We start from the raw sequence: 19,291 nt of genomic DNA on the forward strand, positions 1-19,291 counted from the left end.
GAGTTCAATAATTATTTAATAGGGCACCGCGCCTCACACATCTAGCCCGTAGTGTTCTCTAATTTTATCTATCTTCCCTTCCTTTCTGCGCTCGGCGAGGAGACTATAACGAAACAAGGCTAAACAGGAGTCCATAACCTGAGCTAGAATATCGGCACGCTGGGCACAAGTGTAGACAGCAACAGCGAAATCCCTTGCATTGGGTAGAATGAAATCTTGTTCGGCGAGAGCAGTATTAAAGGGTGAGGTCGTCTAATACAAGAGATCTGATCATGGTTTTTTGGTCTAAAGGATCTATTAGCAGTAGCATTTTGTACTCCTCCATTCCGGATTTAAGCTTAAGCTATATTGTATAACCTGCTAACAAAGTCGTTCCGGAGGTTTTATCTTTTCTTTTTTTAGAACGAAATTTAGAAGAAAAAAAGCTTCTCAAGTCAAAAGTCAATCTTTATTTATACACGGTTGGTTATAAATCATCGGTTGAAACTAAAACAAAAATAAAAATTCTTACAAGATACTTCTTTTTATGATTGCCGTGTGGGAATGCAGGGAAGTAAAATTTTAATATTTTGCCATAGTTACCAGAAGCAAAACCCCCTTTCCGTCTTTCTCGCGGCATTGCAACAATTTTATCGCGCCATGGATTAAACTTATTGTAGTTTTGACAATATTTTCTTATTTTATTTTATTTTACGTTATTATTGTTATAACCCATGTATGTTGCGAGAGGATTATCCTCTCTTTACGTATATAATGTATAACTGTATTGTTGTTATTGAGGTATATGTGTATGTATATGTATTTTTGAGGTGTGACGTTGCTCCACTGGCTACTTCAATTTGTCTAGCCTGCGAATACAGCCGCCTCTCATTCGCGTCCCGCAACGAAGAGCGAAACACGAAGAGAGACGTCTGCGATTCACGGCCAGAAATTCCATACTGATGACGTAAATCTGTCCCGAATCCGGACAGGAGCGCTGATTGGTCAGCTAGTTAATTTACATAATGTATGCGAAATATAACACTTCATTACACGAACGGTAAAAAACCGGATGTTATTGCGGACTAAAAGTTGACCGGGGGAAGGATCGTGAAACTACACCGAAGCTATACCTTAGAATTTCTATAATATCTATAATTCATATGTAATTGGGAAACAAAAAGAAACTGCTTTATAACAAGATGAACGACCTCAAAGATGTAAAGAAAGGACGCGCCACAGCGGCCGTTAAAAATAGATCAATTTTGTCACCTAACTTTTATTGTTGACATAAAGGCAGCCGGCAAAACAAACAAGCAACAAAAATGTGAAATACAGATAACCTGAACGACCTGAACCATCCACAACTAAAGAATAAATGCTACAGAAAAACAGAATTTTAAATTGACAAACAGCGGGGAAAGAAGAAACTAACTCAGAACAATTGTTATGATCGTTGCGGTATTATTTACGGCCCAACACCTCCGAGAGTTGCGCTCAAGTTCAAAAACAATGTCATCTAGTGTTTTCGCAGCTTATTTTACTAATGTGCAACTCGTATAGGGATTTCTAATTTTCGCGATGAAGTTGTCCGGTGTAAATGACCCCTTTAGCGTTTAGCAGTGTTGTATTATGGCACTGCTCGACCTATTCCTCCAATACAATAAATTCATTTATTGTCTATTTGCTTGTGTGTTTCATCATTACAGAGTTTAGAGCATAAATAAGTTATTTTCGGTACGCAGTTTAGGAAATAAAGCAAGTAATGTGCGGCTGAAAACAAAAAATATAATTATGCAAGACCAACCGCGTGTGGTGTGGGAAATCTAATTAGTGATTAACGTCATCAGTATGGAATTTCTGGCCGTGAATCGCAGACGTCTCTCTTCGTGTTTCGCTCTTCGTTGCGGGACGCGAATGAGAGGCGGCTGTATTCGCAGGCTACAATTTGTCCTATAAAAGAAGTTTCAGCTCTAAAAAAGTTAAAAATGCGCCCAATCTGATTGGCCCGTGACATTTCTAATGCCGTTTCGTCAAGGTACACATCACGCCATCCTTGGGTCGAAGCGTGACTCTTTCAAGAGCCTGGCGTGACTGACCAGGTACCAGAGAAAACTTGAACGTCTGAAGAAAGCGTGACAATAAAACCTTGGCCTCGATCTGGAAGTAAAAGGGAAAAGAAGAGACGAAAAAAAAAAACACCAAAATGAAATACATTAGTCGTTGTGTAAAGTTCCCACTTCAACAAACAGCTTTTAAGGTAATTCCCTGAAATAGAACTGAACACAGTTTTTCTTTCAAACTTTTCCTATTGGTTGTTTACCTTAAGGGAACTTAAATTTTGAAATAAAAGGGGGGGGGGGGGTAGCATATTCGTTTAGGAGCAGGGAGACCTTATACATACCGCATAATTCCTTAATGACTCCTTTGCTAGTACTGTCAAAGTACACGTTTCTGGCAATAATTAATTTTTCAAACATATCTGTATTCATTTTATAGAAAGAATTTGATCGCTACACTCAAAAAAGAGAAAACAGGTCACTGTGATCGCTTACGCGGAAAACGACGATTTTTCTCTCTCGCGACCAAAGCCGCCATTCTGTTTATGTGCGCGCTTTAATCACGCTTGAAATTCTGCGCAATAAGGATGCGCAATGCAGTATTGCAATGGAAAGTATTGCTACACTCCACCCCAGGGAGAAGAAAGTCTCTGGGACGTGGGATTCACATTACCTGCGCAAAGTTTTGTCCAATGCAGTTACGTGGCCCCAGTAAAAACGGAAAGTACGTGTAGTGAGACCTATTACAATCACAAAAGAAACAAGAAAACCATTATTTTGAGTTTCTCAAATCATTACTGGGTGAGTTGGTGTGTTGATTAGTGCCCAAACTTGGCAGTTTTGAATACCCCCCTCCCCCCCCCCCCAAAGTAAACTATTAAACTATTTATTAATTTTCGTTTTTGAGTCGCTGCAAGGCAATTTCCTAAAACATTCCTTGTAGGGGTAACTGCTTTATGCAGTGTTTGACTACGTTGTGTAAGACACAAGTAAAGTGTCACGGTTCGTACTCTTTTGAGCTTTTGAAATTCCATGACCTTTTCCATGACCTAAATTTGAACATTTTGCATGGAAATTTTCAAAAATTTACTTGATTTCGGGTACGTTTTTAGCCTTTTCCACACAAAAAATAAACCTGCCTAATTTATTTTGTACAATAAATACCATTTTCCATGACTTTCCATGACCCACACTTAAATTCCATGACTTTTCAGTCCTGGAAAATGAAGTTACTAAAATTCCATGACATTCTAGGTTTCCATGACCCGAAAGAACCCCGAGTGTATCTTTTTCTTACTTGAAAAACTTGTCACGTCAACTGCCCTGACTAACAAAACAGGGGAAGTGACTCCGAATAAAGATTTGCTCTCATTACCTCTTCACGAGTTCTTCATCGTCAAATCTGTAAGGGTTAACCTCCTCTGGGTTTGTCCAATACTCAGGAAAGTGACTGGAGACATAGGTGCTTAACTGCCAATGTAAAATAAAGCAATTAGTGTAAATTTACCATGCTTAGGAAGACATTGGAAGAAACGTTGTTCGTGAAACAAATAACAACAGCGAAAAAAAATGTACCATAATGACGGCGCTGGCGGGTATGTTGTATCCTCCTATTTCTTGTTCTTTGTCACACGTTCGTAAAGTCCCAGCTACCGTTGGATGTCGGCGTAACGTCTCCTTCATTACCTAAAATGATTACAAGAACAATCTCGTCAGATAAGTATGGATAGTCAAACGACAATGAGTGAACTTTGACCAAAATGTTTTACGAATTGGTCTCTTCTGGACATCATTTCAGGTTTGGAAAAGTTTTTTGCACCCCCTGGGCTGTTGCATGCACATTTAAACAAAATATCTCGGTCAACAGTCATCGTTTTGGATAGCCTCATACGCAGACAATCTTTTGTTTAGTCACGCGGAAGGAAAGATCAATTGCATAACGAGCCAAAAGAACGTTTATACATGGAAAGAGGCTAAAAATAGAACAAAAACGACTTTCGTGCAGCTTGCGAACATGCAAAAGTGATACAAAAGCTTTCACCCCTGTAATAGAGCGATTTTTACCTGAGTGTCGAAAGTAATTCACGTTTGCTTTGGTTTTTCATTACTACGCACCATGATTGGTTTAAAAAACGTGCACCGCTTTCTCAACCAATCAGAAGCGAAACCAAAAACAATCGTGACTCGCTCCGGCGCACTCGTTTTCTTTGGTTTTGGTGCATGTTACGACACTCAAACAAAAAGGGCTCTAACTAGTTTCTTAACAAGGGAAACAGAAGGTTTTCTTCCAAATACTTCGTGATGGGAATAATAAGAACAGATTAGTTACCAGTCCTAGCTGATGTAGTTTTGCCAGGTCATCAAACGCCACATTCTGTTTCTCGCCCAGCACATCAAACACCTCGCCAACCAAACTACAAGAGACAAAAACAATTCATCAACAATGTAAAGTAGATAAAGTAGTTTACACTTCTGTCACTAAACTGTAACAGAACAGAACAACTCAGCAATGATAAATAAATAGAGGATATTCACAGCACTTTCTTGCATTTCTGTGCAGAATAAAGATATAACTTTTAGGAACAGGATTTTAGTTTGTATTATGGTCTCACCTCTCCACTATCTCAGGATGATCTCCAAGCTCAAGAACACAAAAAGACAACATACTGGCTGTAGTCTCGTGACCTGAAACAAAACACGTGACTAATGTAAAGAGCGGGAACATAGACAACGCGTGACTGGTGCTACGAAGGGAGTGACTATTTCGCACGCAGGATTCGAACCCGGGTCGCCGGCATGCCGAGCGGGAGCGATACCACTAGGCCAGCGACGGCCAGCTGCCAAGAACCCTGATTTTTTAGATAGAAATCCTAACCCTATTGTAAAAGCTAACCGCAAGCAACCCAAGCTAAAGTAGGCTAACCGGAGTTCTAGTTAGGCTAACCCGAGTGCTAGTAAGGCTAACCGGAGTGCTAGTTAGGCTCACCGCAGTACTGTTTAGTCAGTAGTATTCTACATGAACTGAGTGTTACGTGGTGTAAATATGTTATGAGGTGTCTCGCCATTGTCTCACTACATCAACTGCGTGCAGGATAGTTAGTACCGTGCTACGAAGCGCGGGAAACGACCTTCTCAAACTCATTAATAATTCATCTGGTATAAACAAAGAAGAGCCGTGACGGTAGTTTGGAAATCTGACCTTACTTTATAGCGCAAATGTTTTAATAATTGACAAAATTTTTTACAGTAGACAATTTTTTTTACAAACAATAAAATAAAACAGAATACAAAAAAAGACAACTTACAGAGATAAAGTAACTAGGTAAAATAAACTATAAAGTGACTAGGTCTCAAATCTTCTGTTTGTCTATCCCGAGCTTGTTTTTCAAAAACTTAAGAAAGGCAGTGAAACAGAAAGGGTCTTCATTTTTCGCGGCAAAATAGATGTACTGTCTGGCCACAAGCAAACAAAAATTAATACCCCAAAAAGACTGCTTTTCAGGATGAAGAGCAAATAGAATATCGCGTTGTTGGAGGTGAATCTGCGGATTATTTTTCGAATTCCACCAAGAAGTAAACTTAGTCCAAAAAACTTTACTTGAATCACATTCAACAAAGAGATGCGTCAGTGTTTGTCTGCCATTGCAAAGGTAACATTTGTCGTTTTCTGCTAACTTATCTCTAAAAAGTCTACTTTTTGTGTACAGAATGTTATGGTTGATCTTAAATTGAAAAACTGACATTCTGACGTCGAGAGTTAGCTTAAATGGAAGTTCATAAATATGTGCAATTTGCTCAGCAGAAAAACCTGCATTATCAAGCTTGCCCCGTGAGGTGGGTTTCTCAAAAACTTTTTTTGTTAGTATTTGTCTTAGCGTCTTGCTTGAAATACTTTGTATATTAGTAATCTTATCTTCGCAGTCGTTATTTTCGGTTTCCCCGTAGGTACCCTTGAGCAACTTTTTCCAGCTCGAGGGGATAGCATTTAAAAGCCCTAAATATTGCAAGAAGTGTGTTTTTATACCGAATATACACTGGAACTCGTTAAACGTCAATAAATTTCCGTTCTCAGACATCAAATCTTTTATGTATTTAACTCCGGCTTCATACCACGGCCTAAAAAATACAGATTTTCCCGCAATTGTAATAAATCGGTCGTTCCAAATAACCTCATTTTCCACATCGTTTTTGCTTAAGGGAGTATGAGCCACAATCCTCTGCCATGCATCGAGTACGTCATTGTAAAATAATGGTAAACAAGAAAGCTGCGGAAGAGTTTTTAGTGAAAAATTGCAATCAAAAATAAGTTTTCCGCCAATGTCTCTCAGATAATCAAGTGGCAGTGATTTCCACATAGCACACTCGGGAGCGGATAGTCTTTTGACCCAAGCTGCTTTAAGCGATTTGTTGATTATATCAAAATCAGGCAAACCTAAACCTCCTTCTTTTCTTTCGCCTATCATCGTTGTCTTTTTAATCTTTGGGTTCTTGTGGCTCCAGATAAAATCCACAATTTGCTTATTAATTCTTTTTACAAAATCTTCGGAAATGGGAAGAACAGCTGAGACAAAGGTTAATTTAGAGAGTGCTAAGGATTTTACTAAGTTTATTTTCCCATACAGAGTCAAGTCTCTGGAAGACCAAACGTTAAGGCATTTTTCTAAGGAACTTAATCTTGTTTCTAAGTTTTTGCTATCCGAAATGTTCTGGTCTGTTGTAAAACAGATACCAAGAGCATTAACATAATCCTTAGGCCAGCGAATACCAAAGGGTGTGTCGGTTCTGTTCTTGTTTGAACCTAACCATAATGCCATAGCGCAAATGTTACGATTTTACTTCTCCGTTTTCTTCATAGTTTAAGTTTTGTTTGTGGAATTAGATCAAACACTCAAGAGGGTGGTTTTTCACCCTTCCAAGTTTTTCAAAAATACTCCACTTCGCGTCGTATTTTCTACTCTTTTCTCGGTGTTTGGAAATATGATTAAACACTTTTTCTCGTGTTTGTTATATTACAGGAAGCAATCAAACAACTTTACCCATCTAAATCGCAGGAAAAACTGTAAATGATGCCAGAAAGCGCGGTCAGTCCAATGACTGATAACTAACCATGCAGCGTAAAAACGCGGGAAAAGCGAATACGTGTAACTGGTGCTACGAAGCGCGGCAAATGATGAAACAACTAAACAGCAAAAAGCGCGGGAACAAGGAAAACGTGTAAATGCTGCAAAAGCGCGGGAAATTAGGTGCAGTACCTGTAAATAACTATCCAAATTTCTCCTCTGTTCTTCTAGAAAAATGGCGAAAAATACAATTCTTTTGACTGAGACCTAACTAATGCACATCTTGCTTACCAGCAATAAAAAAGGAGAGAAAATCATCCAACATGTCCTCTATCCCGAGGTTTGGAATTGTCTCTAAACAGAAAAAAAAAATGAATTGAATTGTTAATAATACAAACGCCCTTTAGCGTTTATTCGACTCTCTGCTGTTAATTCTTGCCCGGTATTTATTAAGAACGGTTTTCAGTCATTATTTTTGACAGACAGATATCTTTCCATTGTATCTGCAACTTATTATACCTGGAATAAATGCTTGAGAAGCTTATTTATGACTCCACCTTGGAGGCCCGCCGTTTATTCGGGACCCAGCGTTTAATTGAGAGAATACGGTATTTTACCCTAACATTCTTCTTCAGCATGACCAAGAGGTCTGTATGGGGGAATCTTGACCACGGTCGGGTGAGTACAAACCTAAATGCGTTTGATCTGCACTCACGACCGAGGTCAAGATTCTCCCATACAGACCGTTTTGTTTATTATTCATGTATGGCTAAACAAGGAAACTTTTAGCTGGTTTGTATTCAGTTACAATTTGCTTGTAAGCGTATAACGAAAAAAATAGACAAAAGCGGGTCAAGCTCACTGGTAAGTATTAAGACTCTTTCATTGACCGACAACAATAATGCCCAGGTCCCAGTTGTTCAAAGGGTGCATAACACTATCCACCGCATAAATCACTATCCAGTGGATAAGTGTTGACAAAACATACTACGCTATCCACCGGATAGTGATTTTTCCGCTGTATCCACCCTTCGAACAACTGGGACCAGGACTTGAAATCGCTTTTGGTCGTGTCGCGTGCTTTTAACTTCTGGCGTTCGCACAATTCGTCTCCGGCTGGTATTTTGACGGCATGCCTTCTTCTTGAATCCTTTATTTCTCCTCAGGGAGAATAGGGCATGACGGCATGACGGCATGCCTACGCTCGCTAAACTTAAAGTTGCCAAAGCTTGCTCGTTCTCTTTCCTATTCTCTTGTCAAGTCGATTGGCTTTTCCATTCAGCATTTTTAACAGAAACAATTGTTTTTGTTCGTTCCTTCTTTCAAATGTTTCTTTTTTCATTTTAAATGTAATTGCGTGCTAGACCAGTCTAGATGCAAGTCTTATGGTATAGGTAAAATTTCGAATTTATTCTCTGGAGTCAGGAAAGCTAGCAAAACCTTGTTGCTGAATAATCCGTTGTAACATGTCATCTGGGACCTGCTCTCCTCTCTTCATTGCATTCTTTCTTACTTCAATAACTTTCCTTCCTGTTTCACGCAAGAATTGGATAGCTTCGGTAACACGCCTTTGAAAAGAGTACTGGAAAACATTCCACTGCAAAAAATATGAAAAGAAAACACATGCAAGGTGGGAATTGCAAAATAATTATTGGAGAAACAGTAAATTAGTGTCATGTCGGCAGGCAACTAACAACGTAAACTTGAAAGACATAAAGATAAATTTCACTGCTGTGAAAAATTGGGAAAGCTGACAAGCTGAGCATTGCCACTTTGTTGGAGTAAATTGTTTTGTTTCCAACAGAGCAGTTTTCAATCGAGTGACGTAAAACCAAACGCGAAGTAATTGCTCTGGCCAATCACAAAGTACACAGACAATCCAATGAACCAATCATAATTCAAAGCAAATATATGTCGCAGGCACGAAGCGCGGGAAAACGTGCGTGAGGGAGTCACGATTGATTTTGGTTTTACTTCTGATTAGCTAATAAGTACCTGGAAGGGGCGCAAGATTTTGTAACCAATCACTAAGCGTAGTAATGCTAAGCAAAAAGCAAACCACTTTTGACACTCAAGTGAAAACCGCTCTAATCATCTAATGCGCCCAAAGGGTTACAGCTACCCTAGTCCTCATAATCATAAATTCATGAATCACGTTTCTCTACTTGGTTTAAATTTATGACCACACAGACAAAGGATGGTATACCTTGTGAAATAGCTGCCAGTTTGCAACGTCTGCTCCATGAAAACTCAAAGAGACTGCTTCAGTAAATTTGGTGTCCTTTCCACTGATAATATCCATGTCCATTCCGAAGGCGACCTGTCAAACAATGAATTGAAACAATAAATTAAGGTGGCTTAATACAGTTTTGAGGGGGTAAGTGAGCCCAACTTTTAACTCTATTTAAAAATATTCAGGAATGTTCTTTCTTTCTCTTATTACTGTTTTGTTAAAGCATATAGCCATCATATGCAACATTTGACCAATAAAAATGGTAATAAGCAATCAATAAAGAGCCAAAATGAATGGCCGAGTGCTTGGGAGGGGATTGGGCACTAGTTGTTTTAACAGCGTTTATAATTTATACATTTATAATAATTTATACATTTATATAGTGCTAAAACTATAAATATTCTAAAGCGCTGTTTACTATAAGTAAAAATAATATAAAAATATAAAAATTAGAATGAACCTACATACAAATCAAACTAGAAACAATGTGATTGAAAAGTTAAAACGCTTAAACACGAAATGCTTTCTTAAAAAGGAAAGTCTTCAATTGACTTTTAAAAGTCTCCACTGATGACGCTTTGCGAATGTCAACAGGAAGCTCATTCCACAGGAAGGGGCCTGCCTTGGCAAAGGCTCTATCCCCAAAAGTTTTCAGCATTGTCTAAGGGACAACTAGCATATCATGGCCATCGGAACGCAGGTTGTACCGACCAACAGGCTTGGTCTTCAAAAGGCCAGAGATGTAAGGCGGAGCTTTCGCATGAAGGGCCTTGTACCGGCACCAGTAGCAGTATCTTAAATGTCACCCGGTACCGAACAGGAAGCCAGTGTAGTCTACTTAAGATGGGAGTAATATGGTCAAATTTAGGGACCAAGCAGACCACACGTGCCGCGGCATTGACAACCCTTTGTAGACGGTCATATTGGAGAGACCATAGAGTAGTGAGTTACAGTAGTCGAGATGTGAGGTGACGAAAGCATGCACCAAAATCTTCGTTGTTTCCTCCGGAAGGAATTTCCTGATCTTCCGGATGTCATAAAGACTGCGGAATGCCTTACTACACACTTTCCCAATGTGAGAATTCATTGTCATGTGGGAATCAAACCATGCTCCAAGGTTGCGCACCATCTTCACAGGTTCGATCGTTGACTCTCCAACTGTAATCTTGTCGATATGAATCTTGGACAATTGCTGCCGGGAACCAATGATTAAAAACTCGGTCTTGGTGTCATTGATCAGAAGGCGGTTAGAAAGCATCCAGGCACGGATATCAGCAACACAGTTCTCGATAATCCCCAGCGCAGCATCCTGAGACACAGGTGGGTGTGGTCGGAAAGACAGATCGATTTGGGTGTCGTCGGCGTAACTGTGTGCGTTGGGTAGGTGTTTGTCAATGATCTTGAATAATCCAGCCGCATAGAGTAAGAACAAGACAGGTCCCAGACAGCTTCCCTGCGGAACTCCCGACTCAAGGATAAATGCATCCGATATATGGTTCTTGATTAATATCCTCTGCTTTCTCTCAGATAAATAAGATGCTAGCCATTTCTGTGCATCTCCAATGACACCAAAGTCCTTTTCAAGGGTCTCCAAGAGGATTCCATGGTCAATGGTGTCAAAGGCGGCACTGAGGTCGATTAGTACAAGAAGCGTAACCTCCTGTCTATCCATACTCACAGAGGAGAATGTCATTTTGGACCTTTAATAGAGCTGTTTCCGTGGAATGATGTTCCCGATACGATGACTGATTCTCAGGGAGAGGAGCGTTAGTAGCACAGTGCGTAGACAACTGGGAGATCACTGCCTTTTCAGCAGACTTGGCTACAAACGGCAAATTACTAACGGGTCTGAAGTTCTTAAATATCAGGTCGAGACCAAGTTTCTTTAGCAGAGGTCGGACCAGCGCTGTTTTCCAATGATCAGGTACAGTTCCTTCACGGAGAGAAAGGTTTACCATTTCAGTAATGACTGGAGACAGTACCTCGCAGCAGAGTTTAACAAGCCACGTAGGAATTGGATCAAGTTGGCAAGTAGCATTAGAGGATTCAAGGATGATCTTCCGTATTTCATCCTCAGAGATCGAGGAAAAGTTCTCAAATTTCACTCGAGGCCGATGGAAATGAACATCAGGGGGGTCGACAGAGATATTGCGATCTCAGCTTTGACGAGTTCGATTTTCTTACAGAAGAAATCACCAAACTTTTTCGCCAAGACGAAAGGATCTTCATGCTGAGGTAATTCCCTGTCTTGTCGTTGATTGCTCAGGGAGTTTACAATTCGGAACAATTTCTTAGAATCACCCGCGCACTCATCAATCAAGTTACGGTACAGCGTTTTCCTCAAAATCTACCCGTATGACCCTGCCTCAGAATTTCAGAAATTAAAAATTGGCTTTGATTAAACATTCATGCAAAATAAAATAAAAATCTGTAAGACAGAATTTGAGCTATTTTTTAAAGGGGCAAAATATCACATTTTCCTATTTTGCGAAAAATCTGTCTTACAGATTTTTATTTTATATCTCAGAGCTCATTTTAGCCCTCGCCTGCGGCTCCGGCTTAAAATGAGCCTGAGTAGGGCCAAAAGCATATTTACGCCCGCGAACATCAACTCTATTGTTATATTAAAAAATGATCTGGATGTTATGGATTTACTTTGAAAAATTTTTGTCCTGCTAGAGCGGTCAGTTCACTTGAGTGTAAAAGTAATTGTTTTTTTTTTTTTTTTTTTCTGCGTTTTTTTTGGCTAAAAATCTCCCCCCCCTTTTTCACCCAATCAAAAATAAAACCAAAACCCACGGCCCCCCCCCCCCCCTTTTCCCCCCCTCCCTTTTTTTTTTTTTTTTTTTTCCCTTGGCAATTTTTTTTTTTTTTACCCACAAACGCTATTAAAACCTACTGGGGACCAGTTCCACAACATTTCTGGGGTTTGCAAACTGGTCTTTGTGTTCTTTTTGTTTTCTAACCTTTGCGGTAAAATTTTGTTTCATTCACACTTTTTGGTGGGTAGACTTACAGAATAAAAATTTTCTATTGGCGACTTCATAATTTTATAAGCAAATTGTTGCGAAATAGTTACAAAGCATAAATTAAAGTTACTTTGGAGGGTTGATGTGCTCAACCCTCATTTGCAAGAAACCATTGAAGACCACGGTTTACTTAAAGGGTGATGAAAATTCCATAGTGCAATGAATTTTGCGTGGCAGTAATATTTCATTCCTGGCAATAAGACCTCTATTTTACTTAAAGTTACCTTGCAAATGACATCTAATGCAGCACGAGAAAACTGATCAAACATGCACACTTCTGTTTTGCCATCAGCCATTGTGCCCAGATGATCAAGTAGAACATTAGCAGTGGAATTGAAAGAGCTCATTAGATCTTTAAGGCACCTGAAAAAGAATAAAAATATATGCAAGTATATATATTTAATATAGCTCAAAAACTCTGGGTTATTACTAACAGTGTTGCATGTAATATCATTGCCACTAGGCAAAGCTTTTAATTTTTGAATTTTTGACACCTTTCTGACGACTTTCTGATGACTTGTGAGTGAACTGGCCAATTAAAATGCAAAATTGTGAGAGGCGGAGGCGGAGTTTACTCTTAGGCAACTTGTCAGTTCAAATCTGTTCAAATCCGAATCCACATAAGCAATGGACAGTAGATGTTGTTTTTATGCAAAAGTTTTGAAGTTTCATTTCACTTCTTGTTTTAATGACAATTCTGCCAACATACCAACAAAGGCCGACCAAAGTGACCCTCGTTCAGTATCCATGATTCAAACTTCCTGACATGAACTTAGAGTACAAATCTGTATTCCAGGCCAAAATTCTTAGCTAATCTGCGATCTGCCGTATTTTTGAAATCTGAGAATCCGCTGATTGTATATCGATAATGTATCGCAAAAATCCACAATCTGTGTGCTTTTTAGATTCAAATCCGTCGATCCGTGAACCTATTTATTGCCGGGGCTCTAATTGTCACATCCATCTCTTTTTGGATTAAGATTGGCCATATAAAAAAGGAGCCATTAGAAAGTTGTCGTACACTATTGGTACAGAATGCAGCAATTATTTGAAAACAGCTACCAGCAATATGTTTATTGGTACGAGTATAAGGCAAACATACTAGGTATGCAATGCGTGCAAAGGACTCCTTCTGTTACCACAAAGAAATGACAATAAAACAAGATGTTGTTACCTTAATGAAAATACATGGTATCCTATTCTTAACTGTACTCTGAGAAACCATGGGTTTCCAAATTAAAAGGTCCCTCATGCACATTCCTGAATTTCCCTACTAATTAGGCTGAGCAGTGTGGGTCAAGCCCGAGGGGGTGGGGGGGGGGGTACTCCCATATATGGGCTATATAGGTATGTGCCGCCCGATAGGGTATGGTTTTTGAGGTTCTCGGTCCTTAAATAGGGTATCATTTTTGGTCCTTTTGGCATTTTGTTCCTGGTGTGATCCTTAGATAGGGTACCTATATTCTTTCAGCTTTAATAAACGCCCAGATAAATGAAAAAAAAGGTATGTTAAAACTGAAATACCCGTTCAAGTATTTGTAAAGCGATTTTATAAAGATTTGTGTTTGGCCGTGCGCGGTTAGCCGCTATTTAGGTCGTCACGGAACGCTTCTCTTTCCCTTGAATAGGGTGTCATTTTTCGGTTTGGGGCCTTAAAAAGGGTATCAATTTTCACTTTCTTTATCCTTAAATAGGGTCAGGGTTTAAGAACCTTGGCGGCACACCCCTATCCGAAATTTATGGGAGTTCCCAAAAGTACCCAAACCACCCAAAATAACACTTTACTGCTTACTTGCGATGAAATGCTGGGTTCATGATGGCACGTCTTCTTTTCCAGGACTCATTATCTGTGTTGGTTAGCAATCCTGTGCCAAGAAATCTACAACAAAAAAATTACAGGTCTTTACAAGTGGATCATTTGCAGATCCAATTCTTGCCAAGTTGAGTTCTGACTTGTAACTGCAGATCCTCGGGCCTTGCTAAGTCGGAGATCCACCATTCGCACCGATGTTCCGCTGGGTTACTCGTGTCGCCCCGGCCAACTGCCCCCTGTGTCTCCAAGGATACATCTTCCTAAGATGATACTTGAAGGATTTTTGGAAGATCTTTGAAGATCTTTAAATTTAAGATCTTTGAAGATCCTACAAGGTTTTTCACCAGTTTAAATTAACAGAGAAACTTGGCTTCGATTACCACTCAGTCTGGTTGTTCAAAAACAAACAAGGAACAGCATTGATATAAAGATCAGTTACCTCTGCCCATACAGATAGCCAAGATTTCCATAAGACAAGGGGTGCTTTGGAAGATTCTTCTGTATTAGTATGTCCTTTGAGGTTAAAGAAAAACACATTTGGGATGAGTCAAAAAGCATTAATGGCATTAAGAGTAAACAAGCTGATTTAAGGTTGTTGGAGCAACGTGTAGTTGCTGAGTGATTTAAAGAATTTCGGGAACACCCAAATTGAATTTATTATGTGTCTACAATAGTACGCGCGCTCTGATTGGCTGCTGAGCGGGCATTATTTTCTTGTAATGACCGGTCATTATGAAACTTTTTCTCGGCTCGACGTTTTTTTGAGTTGTGAGTAAAAGCTACTAAAGCTACTAGCGTGTACTTTGGGGCAAAAAACAACAAAAAATGCCGACAAAATATAACTATCTTTTCAATAACTGAAAGAAAAATTATTAAGCATACCGTACTTCTTTAGTATGAGCGACGAAGAGAGCCACAGAGAGCGAGTTTTACCTCCAGTGTTTTTTCCCTTGAATATACTCTTTTTTGAATAGTGCTTAAAGGCCATATAATAAATAACTTATTAACCTCGTCCGTTCGGCCATTACATGGGAATCTCAGACTTCGACCTTGATGTATCTGGACCTCGCTGTCGCTCGGTCAATACATCACGGCCTCGGTCTGAGGATTCCCCTGTAATGACCTCGCTCTCGGTTAACACCTAAGTAGTATTTAATGTCATCCAAACTAGACGTTATTTTTATGTGATGCATTTTGCATTGCTATCTTCTCTTTGCAATTTTAATGCGTGCTCAGAGACTCTGGCTGGAAATAGTTTTACTGTAGCCAATGTAACGGCCAATGAAAGACATGATTTCAAGCGTGCACTACTGGGGAAAAATTCCAGCTAAAAATTATCATAACAATCTCATTTTATTTCCATCAATGTTTAAATATTCAATATAAATTCAAAGCATTTAAATCAACACATAGTATCTATTTCCACAAAGAAGATTACAAAGAAACAGCAGTAAAGACCAGCATCATAACAACAACAAAAACAACAACAACAATCTTTTATTTCATGCCTAGAAGAGTTTTACAATAAGTAAATACATGCAAGAGAAAAATTAACAACAAAAAAGAGCACAGCCACTCAGAAATAGCTAAGGCTAATCGAGCTAAGTGGGTGGGCCAAGCGGAAAAAATATTGCAATACAGTTATAGAGTATAAAAAAAAAACGGGACACGATTTCCATTCACACACACATACACACACAGACAGAGAACAAAAAAAGAAAAGTGTATGTATACACACAGAAATAAAAAATAAAGTTCATCAATGTAAATAAAGATCATTCATGTAGGAATGCAATGCGTGCAAAGGTCAACCCATAACTTGCGTGCACATATTACTTGCCTATGACACTAAGATAAACTGGGCCAATAGTGCACCAGTTTATGTTCACATTTACTCCATATAACGCTCAGCAAGTTGCTGAAACGTACAAGAAGTTAGTCATACCTTTACCATTGCTGGATCAGCTACTATAACGATGGGTACATGTCCAAACCAAACAAGCACAACCTTGCCATACTGTATGTGCCTGTGAAATTAAAGACAACTTATATAGTCATCTCTTGGTTGACGGCTTTGCAACTCAGCAGCAATTCACTGGCTTTATTTTACTACCTCAAGAATATTATTTTATCTCCAGGTTACCCACAACTCTGGGGGCTATTATAGTCTGTCTGCACAAGGCAAGGGCAGAAGTGAAACTGAAGCTACTTTCTCCTCCAAGACCATGCAAATGACTAGTTTTAGTATCCTATCAGAAAGTGGGGCTGGGGAGAGGGAGAGGGTGGGGGGGGGTGGGGTTTACTTCTTTTATTTGGTAATTTTGATCTTCTAAACTGACTGGAAAAATAGTGAAAACTTTAAGCATTGAAATTAGATATGTTGTGGTGAATGTCTGAATGTACCATAATCTGGAACAAAGGAAAATAAAAATCAAACTGGTTTGAAAGATTTAAGGTATTCCCTGTATTGCATTGCGCTTTTTTGGCTTTTTGGTGTTGCGCGCGGGTTTTAAATTTTTTTTTTTTTTTTTTATTTTTTTTTTTTTTTTTTTTTTTTTTTTTTTTTATTTTTTATAAAAAAAAAAAAAATTTTTTTTAAAAAATTTTTTTTTTTTTTTTTTTTTTAAAATTTTTTTTTTTTAAACCAAAAACAATTCTAAACCACGGCATATATATCAGATGAAAACAATCTTCTTGATAAGAAACAAAGCTACTTTAGCCAAACTCAACCAACAGGCACCATTACACTGTCGTTTAGGTACCATGATGAGTAACGCACACATTTAAAATAAATTTCCTTTTAAGTATCTGTTGCAACTTACCATTCCAGAAATTTGTCATGATTTGGATTTCCCTTTGCACGGTTTGAAAGAATTTCATCCATGTGACCCTTGAAAAAACTAAAAAAAAAAACATGTAAAAATGATACAAGGATAAATACTACAAGGACATTTAATATAATCAATTAACATAATGTTTTCAACACATTATTAATAATAAATAAAATAAATCAATAGGAATTTACAGAGGCACATCCATGGAGTGGCTATTCCTCCACTGTTTCCAGATCAAATAAGAATTTAGAAGTGTTCAACTTGGTTTTTTTGGAGGAAGGAAAACCAGAAGACCTGGAGACCAACAGCAAAGTCAACCCACATATGACGCTGGGTCTGAAAGTTGAACCTGGCCACATTGGTGAAAGGTGACAGTTCTCACCACGGCCATCCATGGTGGTCATCCAGTCAATTAAGACTTTCACTAGACCTAAGGGATTATTTAAGGTAAACTGACCAGAAAAGCCAGTTGAACTTGTTAATGAGCTCCTGCATAGTTTTTTCTTGGCTAAATCCCTGCTTAACCAATATACCCTATGCTAATTACCCCATCACCCACTACCCCACTCACCCCTCCCTCCACCCTTCAACCTTATCCTCAACCTCTATCCCTTGGGTCCTATTCCCCATTTCACAACTTACCTCCCTTTCCCTTAAACATACCAGTCATTTTGTCAATTAAAAAAAGGGGAACTGGCCCTTCCAGATGAGCGATATATTCTACTTGAACTAAGGAGGGTCATCCATAGGCTTTCAGTCAAAGCAAAAAAATGTCATCGTGCTGAAAGGAGGTTCCCTCCGGGGGGGGGGGGACTTGCATATGAAAGTGACGGGGATGCTCGTTTAGTCTCGCTTAGGGGTGTAAATTTTGGATTTTTGGTCACGCTTAGGGTGTTCTGGGCAAAACGCCCAAAACGCCAATATTTTTAGCCATAATGGTCTCGTTTAGGGTTACACACGAAGAAATATACAAATATAAACTCCATTCTTAGTTTTTTGGTATCTTTTAGGGGTCAAGAAAAGCTTGAGCCACACCCAGATTGGTCTCTTTTAGGGGTTCTTTTCAAAATTTCCGACGAGCATCCCCCCCCCGTTTCATGTGGGAGTCCCCCCCGGGGGTTCCCTAAGTGATATTGTACTTGTTCATGTACACCAAATGAAAAACTACAGCAAGAAGGTCCACCAAAACATTATTGGTGGAGATGAGTGGTGGATTTTGGCCACTCACCCACCTGACCCCCAAATGTGGTGTTTTGACAAAACCTCTGGGAGGTTGGAACAAGTGGATATAATAAGATGGCTGACTTGTACGAAAAATCTTTTAAAGTCAAAACTTTATCATATATTTTTATTTGCAAATTATTTGAATTTTTGCTTGAATGTGACCAATGTGGTCCACCTCATTTACATGTGTCAGAACGCTTTGTTGAACAAGGCATAATTAACACAATAGATGCTATTCTTTAATATTCAGTGACGTGCAAATAGAGTGATTTTATTTAACCCGTGAAGCAATATCTAACAATTAGTGCTAAATAGTGAAAACTAAACAAAAGAAAACAATGGAATAAGTGTCTAATAGTATCTATATATTTGAGTAGTAACTATTTCGCGGTTGAAGTAAAATCACTCTAAGTGGCCCTGTAGGCTGTATTCTGTAATTTAGCCAAATGCAAATTTAAATACAATAAATATGATGCTCTTGTCACGATTTTTCTAATGACGATCCTTTTAGAGCTTGCAGAAATAAAAATTTCAGTGTCGACTGCTACAATCATAAAAACTTGGATGACCTGAATCTGACATTTATTGACCGCTCGAATATGGTGCTTCATTTTGCATGGGTCAATATTGAAGCTCAACTGAATGTCATTATGCTCTGGCTTGGTCGACCGCCCCACCCTGCTGTTTGATCGAAGGGTCGTATAAAAGAAACTTCTGTTAACAACAACCATTTATAACAGTAGCAACACAGATTTACGTGAAATAAGCTAAGTATTGACAGCATGAAATGTTTGCACGCTAAGTGCGCTGCAAACCGTTTACAGCTCACCTTGTTATCGGCGGACTGGGGATGTGGGCAAATTTGCGCCTTTTGTGAGCCAAATACACCGCAAAGCTAGCAATAAAAACCAGCAATAGCAAAATCACGGCACCAACCACGTACAAAATCAGATAAAACATCTTGCGTGTAAGGAAAATCTCTCTACTGCAGCCGGCCGCTCCAAAGATGAAATTTGCACTTATCCAATCGACCGCGACCGAACTCGAGAGTCTGGGAAC

The 19,291-nt window shown here is 39.0% G+C and overlaps 1 protein-coding gene and 1 pseudogene across 1 annotated transcript; both read right to left on the reverse strand.

The window, feature by feature from the left end:
* The window catches only part of LOC144657986 (uncharacterized), a 522,126-nt pseudogene that overhangs the window by 143,170 nt on the left and 359,665 nt on the right, over positions 1-19,291 (reverse strand).
* LOC144658180 (cholesterol 24-hydroxylase-like) lies at positions 433-19,254 on the reverse strand. Its single transcript, XM_078518537.1, has 16 exons — positions 19,062-19,254; positions 16,997-17,074; positions 16,120-16,201; positions 14,614-14,687; positions 14,154-14,240; positions 12,586-12,724; positions 9,306-9,419; positions 8,540-8,696; positions 7,391-7,453; positions 4,652-4,724; positions 4,369-4,453; positions 3,615-3,725; positions 3,415-3,509; positions 2,713-2,779; positions 1,924-2,139; positions 433-835 (listed from the first exon to the last, which is right to left on the reverse strand). Exons 1-15 carry the CDS (start codon positions 19,190-19,192, stop codon positions 1,999-2,001), a joined length of 1,497 nt encoding a protein of 498 aa, XP_078374663.1. The 5' UTR covers positions 19,193-19,254; the 3' UTR covers positions 433-835; positions 1,924-1,998.

This window comes from Oculina patagonica, chromosome 6, assembly GCF_052425735.1.
Source record: "Oculina patagonica isolate OP01 chromosome 6, crgOcupat, whole genome shotgun sequence".
In the NCBI taxonomy this organism is placed as follows: Eukaryota; Metazoa; Cnidaria; class Anthozoa; order Scleractinia; family Oculinidae; genus Oculina; species Oculina patagonica.

Bases quoted from the DNA above. Each gene is read 5' to 3' on its own strand.
- LOC144658180 (XM_078518537.1), bottom strand. From the start codon at position 19,192: ATGTTTTATCTGATTTTGTACGTGGTTGGTGCCGTGATTTTGCTATTG. The intron at 17,075-19,061 runs GTGAGCTGTAAA...TTTTTTTTTTAG, and splicing joins CCCAGTCCGCCGATAACAAG to TTTTTTCAAGGGTCACATGG. The intron at 2,780-3,414 runs GTAATGAGAGCA...TGATTGTAATAG, and splicing joins GATGAAGAACTCGTGAAGAG to GTCTCACTACACGTACTTTC.